Source organism: Apis mellifera, linkage group LG1, assembly GCF_003254395.2.
Source record: "Apis mellifera strain DH4 linkage group LG1, Amel_HAv3.1, whole genome shotgun sequence".
Classification (NCBI taxonomy): domain Eukaryota; kingdom Metazoa; phylum Arthropoda; class Insecta; order Hymenoptera; family Apidae; genus Apis; species Apis mellifera.
The window spans coordinates 25,462,855-25,475,736 of NC_037638.1; the positions used below are offsets into that span (position 1 = coordinate 25,462,855).

General features: G+C 34.6%; 1 protein-coding gene across 2 annotated transcripts in view; it reads right to left on the reverse strand.

The window, feature by feature from the left end:
- Positions 1 to 3,087: 3,087 nt before the first annotated feature.
- Positions 3,088 to 12,882, reverse strand: part of LOC410775 (laminin subunit alpha-1) — a 116,098-nt gene continuing 106,303 nt past the window's right edge. Inside the window, exons 17-41 of one of the 2 annotated variants that reach the window (XM_026442277.1) lie at positions 12,658 to 12,821; positions 12,406 to 12,540; positions 12,068 to 12,323; positions 10,687 to 10,855; positions 10,368 to 10,589; positions 10,033 to 10,286; positions 9,845 to 9,956; positions 9,620 to 9,764; positions 9,243 to 9,549; positions 8,832 to 8,992; positions 8,285 to 8,423; positions 7,948 to 8,188; positions 7,666 to 7,839; positions 7,438 to 7,604; positions 7,188 to 7,346; positions 6,973 to 7,121; positions 6,619 to 6,906; positions 6,378 to 6,546; positions 5,882 to 6,298; positions 5,632 to 5,820; positions 5,226 to 5,560; positions 4,831 to 5,137; positions 4,278 to 4,716; positions 3,808 to 4,176; positions 3,088 to 3,583 (exon numbers count right to left, since the gene is read on the reverse strand). In XM_026442277.1, the coding sequence (XP_026298062.1) occupies positions 3,441 to 3,583; positions 3,808 to 4,176; positions 4,278 to 4,716; positions 4,831 to 5,137; positions 5,226 to 5,560; positions 5,632 to 5,820; positions 5,882 to 6,298; positions 6,378 to 6,546; positions 6,619 to 6,906; positions 6,973 to 7,121; positions 7,188 to 7,346; positions 7,438 to 7,604; positions 7,666 to 7,839; positions 7,948 to 8,188; positions 8,285 to 8,423; positions 8,832 to 8,992; positions 9,243 to 9,549; positions 9,620 to 9,764; positions 9,845 to 9,956; positions 10,033 to 10,286; positions 10,368 to 10,589; positions 10,687 to 10,855; positions 12,068 to 12,323; positions 12,406 to 12,540; positions 12,658 to 12,821 (5,610 nt within the window). In that variant the 3' untranslated portion in view covers positions 3,088 to 3,440. The remainder of the gene's footprint in view (positions 3,584 to 3,807; positions 4,177 to 4,277; positions 4,717 to 4,830; positions 5,138 to 5,225; positions 5,561 to 5,631; positions 5,821 to 5,881; positions 6,299 to 6,377; positions 6,547 to 6,618; positions 6,907 to 6,972; positions 7,122 to 7,187; positions 7,347 to 7,437; positions 7,605 to 7,665; positions 7,840 to 7,947; positions 8,189 to 8,284; positions 8,424 to 8,831; positions 8,993 to 9,242; positions 9,550 to 9,619; positions 9,765 to 9,844; positions 9,957 to 10,032; positions 10,287 to 10,367; positions 10,590 to 10,686; positions 10,856 to 12,067; positions 12,324 to 12,405; positions 12,541 to 12,657; positions 12,822 to 12,882) is intronic. The other variant, XM_026442281.1, reaches the window with a different exon arrangement.

Below are 12,882 nucleotides of genomic sequence, written 5' to 3' on the forward strand. Positions count from 1 at the left end.
CATTGTACATGATGGATAATTAGCATAATAATGTAATAACGGAAGAACTATTTATTGTGCCATAAATTATAAATTGTCCGCTGTTCGTGTGGGACTGGCACTGATCTTCCATCTTGACGATTCAATTTTTTTAACATATATACAATTCGATTTTTCGTAATACGCCGATAGGACGAATGGATAGAAATTAGATAGAGGTAAAATACAATTTTTGTACGGAAATACGGAGGGTCTATAAATTATAGAATTTGTTCTTGTATTCTTGAATTTAAATTGTGTTAAATATTTAACGTATATTATAGCATTTATCGATTTATTGTTCGTTCGATATTTCTATAATGTATTTTTTAGCTTAATAATGGCTATGTGCATGAAAATGAAAAAATTTATAAGAAAGAAAAAACGGAAAAAAAGAACAAAAATTTATTTACAGGAATAAATACGACCCTCCTTATATCTGTAATGGCATAACACAACATGATGGTATTGATTATTCTTAAGTAATTATGCAACATATCGAATTTCATGTTCTTCACGATTAATGATCGCGAAAAATATATTTTTAATTCGCAACGATACGATACTTGGTTCAATCGTCCCTTTAGATTGTTTTATTCAACCTATGCGAGGCATGTGTCTCATTTAAGGGACATGCAAAAAAAAAAAAAAAAAAAAACTCTAAAAAAGAAAAAATCCGTCGATCGTAGTATCCAAAGGGAGTTCATTATATTCTATTCTCGTCTATTGTAAATCTATTGCGTGTATCATCGTAAAAAAATGATAAATAGAGAAATTTTTGCGAGCTTCAGACTCCGAAAATAGTCCGACTTGACAATATTGAACGCGAAAATTAGTAAATGCCATAAAATGAATTATAAGATTTGAGGTCATGATAAAAAGTCTACGATAACAATGAATGAGTAAAAGTGAACGAACAATGAATGAAGATTTGATGATTAACAATATAATAGTCACTAATCTTAAGAATCGATGGAATGATATCGGTTTGTGGAGAAGGGATTGAAAATATTATGGGGGAAAAAGCTACAAAAGCAAACGATAAAACAGTAAGAGAAAGTTCGAAAAAAAGGATGTATAACGGTAGTTAAAGAAGGGAGATTGCTTATGCTTGATATTTATATTTTTCAAAGCAGAGAAATGTTATTAGTGAGCTGTTGGTAACTGGCGTGATAAACAATGAAACAAAAAAAAAAAAACAGAAATACGAAAAAATGGAATATAATATAAGATCGCGCTTACTAATAATAAATGATTACCTTTATGTAATAATAATCCTTCATTTTTATTGTCACAAATGAAAAAAGAAATGAAAACTGAAAACTTTGTCAAATCATACTTGTTCGATTTATCCATGTCTGTAAATATTATGTTTTTATATATGCATAAATGAAATTATTACTCAATGATATATATTTATTGAGTACGTCAACTAAAAATTTGGGTCATATTTTACTGTTAACATCTTGCAGCGAATGTCATCAATAAAATTTAATAACCCACTTTGCAATAGACTTTTATTCTTTAATGAATAATATATATATTATAATATATATTATAATATATATCTATATAAGTGTGTCTTCTTTATCTTAATTGGTTGTATAATGTAAATGTATATATATATAACTTTTGGAGTACAGAAGAGGGTGAATTAGATGACCATACTTTCTCATTGTTATATATTTTATACACAATAGCGAAGGCGTCATTGTTAATTTTTCTGCATATGTATAATATATTACAATTCAACGAATAAGAAAAATACTAGATATAAATATTAAAATATTCTTGTAAAGAACATTTTTTCCTACATATATACTATATTTAATTCGTTAAGGGCACTTTATTACAGGGCGCAATATATGACTTTTCTTTCGCTATTAATTATTTTAAATATTAAAATATGTTATTTACTATCACTAAAATAATACAAAATAATTTTATTTCGTTTATTTTTTTTTTTTTTTTTTTTTTTTTTTCTAAAAAATATACGATTTCGATTGAGTACAATTTCATATTTTTTATTATGCTCTTAATCGAAATCGCTGATTACACTTACATTAATGATAATAAATAGCTTTAAATACTGATGTACAATTCTTTCATGACTTACATAAATGAATTACAATTAAACTATATGGCAGTGATTTTGCTACTTACACGTATATCGTGACGTTTGTTTTATATATTGAATCTATAATACAATTCGATTTAAATTTGTGCCATAATTTGTTAATGCTTTAAAAAACGTTTCTCAAACTGTGTTTTATAATATTAGTATAAAATATCAAAGTTGTAAGAAACATTCCAATAGTAGGTAACAATTTAAATTTACTACGTGATACGTTGATATCTTAATATTGTAATAAATTATAGATTTATATAAAAATTTTTATTTTTATAACGAATTTAAATTAATTTTAAATTATTTTAATTTATTTTATTAATTATGATTCTCTTATAAAGTTAATTTTCTATATATCTTTTTACCTTAAAATCAAATTTTGATGAACGTTGTGCTTGTTCATGAAGTTGTCAGTGTTCAAAGAATCGTGTAAGTGCGCGGGAAGATAATATTTTTTATTCGTTGTGTTTTAATAAATTGTTTGTGAATATTATTATTAAAATATCTATTGGAATGATAATACAAGTGCAATGCATTATTTTTACTTCACATCATTGTTTTGAGGTAATTAATTTATTAATAATAAATTTCTTTAAATTTTATATATTGATGGATAGATAAAAAATATATTATTTTTGATCGATTTGTTTTAGTAGAATAATAAATTATATAATTTTTTGTTAATTAATTTTAAAATGGATATTTAAACAATTAATTAATAGTGTTAATTTAATATTAACTTTTTAAATGTTGTAATGTTAAATGAATTTTCTTAATACATACTAAAAAAGTTCTTCGTTCTTTTCTTTTTTAGTAAAAATTTATTTCAAAAAGATTTAATTAAAATAGGTTAATGTAAGATTTTCTATGTACAAGTAGCAAATATTAACTTATTTTTTTTTTTTTTTTTTTACATGATGTTCATTGTATCTTTATCTTTTCTCAACTTATTTTTAATATAAATATAATTTGTTATCAAATACGTATAAAAATACAAAGGATTTTCATTAACATTTTGTAAGAATTTGTTATCATAGAAATTTATAACAAGTAAAAACAAGTTTGAGAAACATTGATACAAACTTCATGCATTTGCATGTTAGCATCTTTTGGCTTCGTTTAATCTTATGTCTTAACAATTAGAGAATTTCCCATCATGATATGGCACTTGATCCTGGTGTGAAATCGTATTTGAACACCGTTCATAGAAACCTTTCATTTCATTGTGCATCCTTTGAACAGTCTTTGGAACTAAATTGAATGACTCAGAGGAGTTCACACATTGTACTGATTATCATTGTACTGGGCAGGAGCTCAAGTGAATGTTATGCAATTCATCCATGTCTGTCCAATCCCGTCTTTCTCCCCCTATCATTACATTTCTTATACATCCATTGAAATGATCTCTTGTCATTAATGTTCCTTTTGGTGCAGAGGCTGTAAAATTATCATTCAATTTATAAAGATAGTAAATTCCATTATGTTTTTTCATATTTTATAAATATAAAATCTTTATAATACGTATATATGAATGCTAGATAAATATGTGAATCAATTAATGCTAGATATATAACTTATTATCATAGATTATTATTATAGAACAATTTTTATTACAATTTTTGATAGTAAATTATGAATTGATAAGATTGATAAAATTTTACCTGGCAAACCACCAATGTAGAGAGGTCCAGAGATTGTAGAATCCATCATATGATAATTGACGTTAGGTGGAAGGCCATACTTCTGATCCATCTCGTCAACCTTCAATGCTAATTCCTCATCATTATAAACCGCTTGTATTCTGTGCCATCGATTGTCACAGATCGTGTATGGACTAGTAAAACGTTGCTCAGCATATAATGGATTGTTATCTCCCAGATCACCCGACATGATCACTTTGCCATTATTCAGCTCCAATGACAATGAAGGCGAATTGCCGGGTGCCGTTATGGAAAGCAAAACACCTGACAATTCCGATGTTCTAAATTCCAATTGAAGTTCAAGCACTGCACCTAATTCAAAGTTTCTCTCTGTAAAAAAAAAAGAGGAATTCAATTTCTCATTTTTTCTGTTACAATTTTTTCTCGATATCACGTTAACATTTATAATTATATTCCAAAATATATCTTACTATATATGGCATATGCTTCATCTTGGAAATAAGCCCCACTTTCCACATTTGGGAAGCATTGTCCAACTTGATAAGCTCTACTCGTGGAACCAACCATATCAAACACGTTTCCATTGATCCTCAATCCTCTGATGCAGCCTTTTAGGGTTTCAAGTTTAACCACAACTTGTTCAGGAATCGGTGTGCCACTTTCAGGTAGACCTCCTATATACATCATAGAAGCCAGTCCAATCTTTCTTGGTACTTTAATAGTATGCGGTGTTAGAGAATCTACGAGCAACGTCAATTTCCTTTCATCGTGACTGATCACTACGTGATGCCAATTACCGTCATTAAACGGCATTTTAAACAATATCTCTTTCTTCTGTTTGCTCTTCACTAAAAGTAAAAGTTGTCCATCCCGTATCACGACCATGAGATAGTGCTTTGGTCTAAGACCCTACAAAATCAAATAAAATATTTTAATCTGAAATATTAGATATCATAGAAATATGGAATCTCGTTTTTGATCTTTGAAGCTTAAATTAATATTTTAAAAAAGTTTTACACATACTGGTGTAATGAACAAAAGACCATTTGGATAATACGTTCTGAAATCAAATTCTATGGCGTATTTCTTCTCCCAAAATTTTTTAAAATTTAAATAGAGTTGAGTGTGGCTGTTTGGTTTGTCGCCAAACTTTAGAGCACCAGCTTCCAGAGAATAATACGGTACTTTCTGACATCCTTCCGGTTGTGTAGACATTCCTCTTGATAACGAAGCCGATGGTGTATAAGTAGGTGGATCTTTTCCCATACTTGGTCCAGAACGACCGATCAATGCATGCTCGAAACTGATAACTTCGTCGAATCGAATAATACTATAAAGAAAAAGAATTATTTCTATTCCTTCTTTCTTTCAACATCATGAATCATCATAAAATTTAAATATATATATATTTAACTTACTCGTCGTTAAATATCGCGTCTTTAATAGCACCATACAATGGAGTCGTGGTGGAAATCATTTCGGTATTGTTGATAAGAACTGGCAAACCTCCGAAGAATAATCCTCCATTCTCTTCAGGAGCTTTAATAGCGGCACTAGTCGGTAATTTACCCGCCGTCTGATAAGCATCGTCTATTCTCAACTCGATGTCTTTCCGCCTTTTAATTATTGTCACCGAGTGATACCTTCCATCGTTGAAAGTGTCGTTCGATTGTAAAACGAGCTCTCCTTTCCCTGCGTTCAAGCGCACTTCAACTTGTCCGTTCATTATGCACACGGAATAATAACTCTTTTTCTGGAATCGAAACGGAACAAATTAAGGATCGCTCGTTCGACAAATTTTCAGACTTGTTTCATTCATCTTACGTTTGATTCGTCGTTCATGTGTCGTATGAGTGGCATACGTTCTTCTTGCCCTTCAAACGTGGAAAGAAGGAGCACGGCCTTCTCCTGCATCGTTCTAAACGAGAAACTCACCGTCGAGTTTATTTTGCGTAGAGTGTATGCTGCATGTTGCAAATAACCGTCTCCGTAAAATCCTACCAACCTTAATGGCTGCAAAAATTTATTAACATTATCCATTTCTTCTTCTTTTCAAAATAAAACTTATCCTTACCTTATTCGCGCAAATAGGCTCAACGCCATAATACTGTTCCGCCATTGGATCATAGCCCACCTCGATTATGATATTAGACATACAGCCAAGGAAAGACACTTGGGAGGGTAGCATTAACTTGTCCGCGCGAAAACTCGGTGGGACACCGCCGATGTAATATTTAGCTTGAAGAAAATTGGGAATATCCTCCTTTTTGGGCTGAGTAGCGGGTGCCCCGATTCTCTTGTCGTTTTCCCCTACGCTCAAGCTACACTTTTCAATGTTTTTATGCAATTGGTAATATCTGAATGCATCCACCTTTGTCCAGTTGCCGGTATTATATTTAAAGTTTGAGGACATTTCCATGCTGACGTTACTACCGTAACCAATCTGCAGAATCACTTTCCCTTCTCGAAGGAATATTATGACGTGTTGATTCTATAATATCAAATAAAAAATAAGATAGTTTAATAAGATGAAGATCATTTCAAGAAATTATTATTTGAACGTTACATACGTTGTCCGGATTGATTGCCAGAAACAGCAAGGCGTTCTCGTCGTAAGTCCTGAAGTTAATCGATATTACAAACCGGTACGGATTGTAAGGGCCAGAAGAAACTCTGTTTCTCACCGCGTATCCCTCTCCGTTAAAACTGTAAACCGTGTCGTCGCTGACATCTTCCACTCTACAAACATTGAAGCGGAGATTAAAATCATTTCCAATTCTCGATGATAAAAAAATGTCTTGCGCGCATTACCCTTCCACGCACGCCTCGCAAGCCATGTCTGGCGCGGTTGTAACAAAGTTCCAAAGGCCTATAGGTTTCCCGTCTAGGATGACTTGATGTATACAACCGGGAAGGCCGGTAGACGCGATAAGCTCGGTCCTCCTCCGCTCCGGTCTGGGAATTTTCCCTATCCAGACACGATCCGACGTGGTAATGTCGAAACGACCGTACTCGGAGCTGGTCGAATTCTTCACCACGGGATACCCCCTAGATGTCGACACTTGCTTTCGCACGTGTAATTTACCTACGTGCCGTACCCTGAAAATTATTTCAAATCAAGGAAAGGATATTGTTATCGATTGCAACACGATTTTATTACTTTACCTTTCAGCCTCGATGCGGTACCAGAACTTGTCGTCCTGAATATCGCTGCTGTGTATGATCTCGGGATGCGTAAGAATGCCCGTACCTCCTCCAACGTTCCATACGAATCTCACCTTCCTGTCGACCAGCTCCAGAGCGATGAAGTCGTCCTGTAAGTGATGAACACGAATGTATTTTTGTTCGCTTTTTTAATTCAATCTCGATACGCTGCTTACGTTTATGCTGCTCGGCAAATAAAATAGAGAGCCTTCTTTCTTCCCTTTTGGAAGCGCGAACGTCATCACGATTGTATTCGTCGACGTTGGCTGCAATGTAGACGGCCTGTAGGAGCGGCTGCATTCCTTTCCTTCGGCCGATTTCAAAGAAACGCGAATCTAAAGGGGAGGGATATTTTATTCGAATATTTATTCTGTATATGTATTCTTATTCTGTTATTTGACAATGTTTAAGAAATAAGATAATTACTCCGTCAGCGGTATTTCTAGCTTCGGCAATTTTGTCTTTGAGATTCTGCAATTTCGTGGCCAACGTATCGTTCCACTTGTCGAATACATTCTTCCTCTTCGCGGCAGCATTCGAGAAGCTTATCAATCTCGCGTCTGCTTTTTTCGTGTTGCTGAGCGCTTCCGTCACTGAAATAATTTTTTTTTTTTAAAACAAGTTAAAAATAAAGAAATGCGTAAAGATTCTTACATTTTTCGCTAGCCAGGCTAATCTTGGAATCACCCTCCCTCTTCAATTCGTTCAGTTTCGGTTTCAATCTATCGGCAATTCCTTCCTCGTAATCCTCGACAAGTTTTCGCGATATTTTCACGTTCTCCAGCACCATCTCGTTCTCTTTCAATATATTTTCTACATCTTCTCGTACTAAATAAAAGAGGGGAAAAGTTGGAAAAATTCAAAAGCTTGGAAATTTACGAACGGAATTGTTAGAAAATGTGGAAAGAAATTTTCCTCGGACAAACGGACACTCACATTTCTTACTATCATCTTTCAACTTTTGCAATTTTAGATTAACCTGATTGTCTCTGATTCCAGTGTTGTTCAAAGTATTTTTCAAAAGGGTCACAGCTTCCTTTTGCAATTCCAATTCAACACTCGCCTTTTTTACCAATTCCTCGTGCTGTTTCGCTCGTTCCAACTGTTTGGACGATGCCCTCGACACCTCTTTGGCAATGTCCAACAACGATTTCGAATTCGGCCCGTTGGGGAACGTCTGAAATTTATTACACGGAGAGATGATCGATCGACACAACATTACACAACAGTTGTTCGATCGTTCGAGATATTTTTCTTTTTTTTAATCCCTCACCTTGTTGTACGCGTCGTTCGTAATCTCTTTACCTTCCATCGCTGTGATATTCGCGCTCCTTATGTTATCGACGATATTCTTGTACGCTTGGCTGGCCTTGAGCGGGCTAGCTGCGATGTTTCTTGTCTCGGAAAACAGACTGCTCGGCAGAAACGCCAAGTTGCACTTTATCAAGTTATCGATCGTCAATTACGTAAATTGATAGCGTAAACAGCTAATATAATGCGATTATTAATTCGCAACTGGAACTGCGTTCGAAATTACAGGACCATTTTGCGAAATGTATATACATGGATATATATATTCTTTTCCTTTTAACATCACTTTTAAACAGTCAAGCAAATCTCAGGACAGGGCGAAAGAACGCTCCCGATGATAATTTTAGAAAAAAGAAACGAATTTAATATTTAATATTCTTTTTTCTCGACGATTATAGCAGGTAGTAGTCGCTTGACTATCTAAATATTAATTAATATCGCGATAAAGTGGATAGGAGGAATAAAAAAGTAAGGAAGGAATGAGAATAATAAATAATTTCTTCCCTTACCTGACGTACTGGTCAACGTAGCTCGATAAATTCTTCACGTGTGCAATCGCGGGTATCACGTATGTGTCGTTATATTCGTAATTTAATCTGTACAGCAGTTCCTCCTTCATACCCAATTTATCAAACCAGTATGCTAATTTGTTTCTCAGTTCTGGAAGATCCTGCAATTTAATACATTTCTCAATTTCAGGTATTCCTTCGACAGCTAGGCGATATAATTATTTTTACTTGTAATTAATATTAATAATCGAGATAACGCGTTCTTTTTTTCTTTTTTTTTTAAGGTGTACAAAATTGAATAAAAATTCGATATAACGAGCGGGTAAATGGTAGAAAACGTTGGAAAAAATGGATGATAATCTCGGCAAAATGATCGATATCGTTCCAATTTTCGATTCGATCGATACGTACTTGAACGTTATTTTGGAAGTCGAGGATGAAACCGCGCGTCTCGTTGGTCAACTTTTCCCCTTCGACAATGGACGAGTTATTGCGCAACCCGTTGATCTCGTCGCAATGATTCTTAGCCTTTGAAAACGTTTCATTAATATCGTTGTACAATCCGTCGTACGTGAACAACGTTTCCATCGTCTCCTCTATGATGCTTCTCACGTCGTTCAACTTTATCGAGTATTCTTCCGCGTCGTCTTGAGCGATCGCGAGTGGCTCCGTTGCGTCGTACAAGGATTTTAACCAACCGATCGTCTCCTGGGCATCGCTGTTAATAAGAAACGATGATGGATAGCAATACGAATTTGATAATTATTTCGACACGAGTCTCTACTAACCCGAGAAAACTCTCCACTTCCATTCTCTTCCTTGTTAAGTTCGCTTCCTTCATACCGTTTAAAATCATCTTCGCCGTTTTCAACGCCTTCTTCAATTCTATCCTTTTGTTTTCATTGCTGTATTGATTCAACAGTAGAATCGTGTCTAAAAGGAAATAAAAATTATCGTTACGGATGAAATATAAAATTGGAGTGCGTTCTTTTTTTTTTTTTCAAGACGATCACCTTCTATGTACTTCTTCAGATTATCCATTTCGATCTTTGCGCTGAATATGTTATTCTTTAAATCGTTGCTTTTTGAATTTAGATTATCCGAGCGTTTCACTTGTTCATTAGCCTGAAAAATAAAATATCGCGTATATATATTTTTAATATTTCCTTGGAATAAAAATTCTTTTCAATCAATCACTCACAGCTCTGAGCAACACTTCCACTTCCTTCAATAATTCCCTGTACTTGTTCCACGGGATATTTTTCATCCTTTGCTTCAATCTGTTCCGCCGATTCATTTCTTCCAAATACTCGGTCGTGTTCGAATCGATGTACGACAATTCCTGCCACGGAGGGGGGACGTATCCGTCCGCTATGTGCACGGTACCCTCGGCTAATTCTTGGGAAAGCGCAGCCAAATTGTCGAGCAGTATACCGGTGCAGTTATCGTTGCACGCTGAAGAGAAAAAGAAAAAAAAAAATAAATAAATAAATCGGTTTCAAAGATTCGAATGAAAAGATAACAAGATTCCCTTACACGTGCAAACGTTGTTTATAAAAACGTGGCGATACGCCGTGCATTCGGAGCAATCGCGGCCCGTGGACCCGGCTCTGCACCTGCATTGCCCCGTTTCCGTGTCGCATTCATCGTTCAAACTTCCAGCCGGGTTGCATTCGCACGGTGTGCATTTTCCAGCGGGCAGATGAGGAAATCCGTAATAACCGGCCGAGCAACGCTCGCATTTCCTCCCGGTGTAACCTTGCATAAAAGCGGATAATAAAGCACGCGAGAAAAAAGGAAAAAATTCATCTAAACGGATAGGTTTTCTATGGTCGAATGATAAAAGAGTACGAACCAGGTTTGCAAACGCAGATCGGTTCCGCGTTGGCGAGAATCGTGCAAGTACTTGAAAATCTTTTGTCCGCTTGCGGGCAGGGGCACGGTTTGCAGCCGAAGTCGGCATGCCCGTAGAAACTGTCCGCGCAAATGTCGCATCTTGGTCCCGCGGTATTTCCTCGACAATTCTGGAAACGTGTGTTTTTGCTTTCTTATTCCAAACATTACGTTACGCTTAAATTATGCACTTTTTTTCTAATCATTTGGAAAAATAAATTAACGCCTGATCATACATTATTTACTTCCCTTAAATTAGCACACAATTGTTCTATCTTGGATAACAATTTATAACGATTTGCATGTTAATATTAGATAATTAATTCTATGTGTTAGTTATTTCCCCGACAATTCTAGAAACGTGTGTTTTTGCTTTCTTATTCCAAAGGTTTGATTACATTTAAATTATAATAAGTCGATATATGCACTTTTTTTTCTAATCATTTGGAAAAATAAATTAACGTCTGACTATACACGGTTTAGTTTCCTTATTTGCGTAAATTATACATAGTTATTCTATCTTGGATAATGATTTGTATATTAATATCAAATAATTAATTTCTATGTTAATTATTTCCTCGATAATTCTAGAAACGTGTGTTTTTGCTTTCTTATTCCAAAGGTTTGATCACATTACGCTTAAATTGTAATATATGCACTTTTTTTTTCTAATCATTTGGAAAAATAAATTAATGCCTGATCATACATCATTTACTTCTCTTATTTAAATTACGATAGCGCACAATTATTCTATCTTGGATAACAATTTATAACGATTTGCATGCTAATATTAAGTAATTAATTCTATGTATTAATTATTTCCTCGACAATTCTAGAAACGTGTGTTATTGCTTTCTTATTCCAAAGGTCTAATTACGTTGCGTTTAAATTATAATAAGTCGATATATGCATTTTTTTCTAATCATTTGGAAAAATGAATTAACGCGTGACTATACACGGTTTACTTTCCTTATTCGCTTAAATTACGATACACGATTGTTTTTATCTTGAATAACAAATTATAAAGAATTGTCATTAATTCTACGTTAGTTAGTTATTTCCTCGACAATTTCATAGAAACGTGTATTCCTTTTTTTTATTCCAGAGATTTGATACGCTAAAATTATAATGAATCGATATATACATTTTCTTTTCTCGATTCAGAAAAAATAAATTAACACCTGACCACGGTTTACTTTCCTTATTCGCTTAAATCACGATACACGTAATACACGGTTGTTCCATCTTGGATAACGATTTATAACGATTTGCATGCCAATATTACATTAATTCTACCGTGTTAGCTAGATCTTCGATACAGAACAGATTCGAATAAGGTTTACCAAGCAATATCCCGTCTCTATGTTGCAAATATTGGATCTTCCGTTGCACTGGCAGGCTTTTGCCTCTCCGACTAGATCGATGACGATCGTCGACGTAACCGTCGTATTTTTGTACCATCGATAGTAACCGATGCTTGGATCCTGGCAGGATGTGCTGTTGTACTCCGGGGGACATTTGCAAATCTCGACACCGGTTGCGAGTTGTGGGATGTGTGTAGGTGTTAAAACTGCGGCGTCCATAGAGGCTTCGAGTAAACTGAAACGCGACGCATGCGACGAGGTTACGAAGGAGGAAACGGCTTTCATTTTATCGGGGGAGGAGAATGTGAAAAACGTACGTCGCCTTCGTAAATTCGGCGTTGTCGGAAGCTTTTATCAGAATGTACTGCAAATTTTGCAACGCAACCATCAGAACCTCCCTCGTCACTTTGTAATCGGGCCTGTTCTGCAACTGCCACAACGACTCGTGAAATCTAGAGAAAGAAAGGAAAGAAAAGAAAAATGAGGGAGACAGGTTATATACTCGTCTTTATACCAAGAATCGAACGACGATTCTTCAAATAGATTTTAGATTTTTTAATCGTGATTACCTGACTTCGTAATGATTATCGTTGGCAGGCACGGGTAAATAATATTCCAGGACAATTTTATCGTTCCCCTGCAGTTGCACTATCGGGTATTGAAAAGTCGACCTCAAAGGTATCCCACCCTCCGTCGAGCTTGTAAATCTTAAAAATCCTCCGTAAGATACGACCTTCGAAGTGAAATTTCATTTTACACGCGTAGAAAAGAAAAAAGAGAAAGAGAGAGAGAGG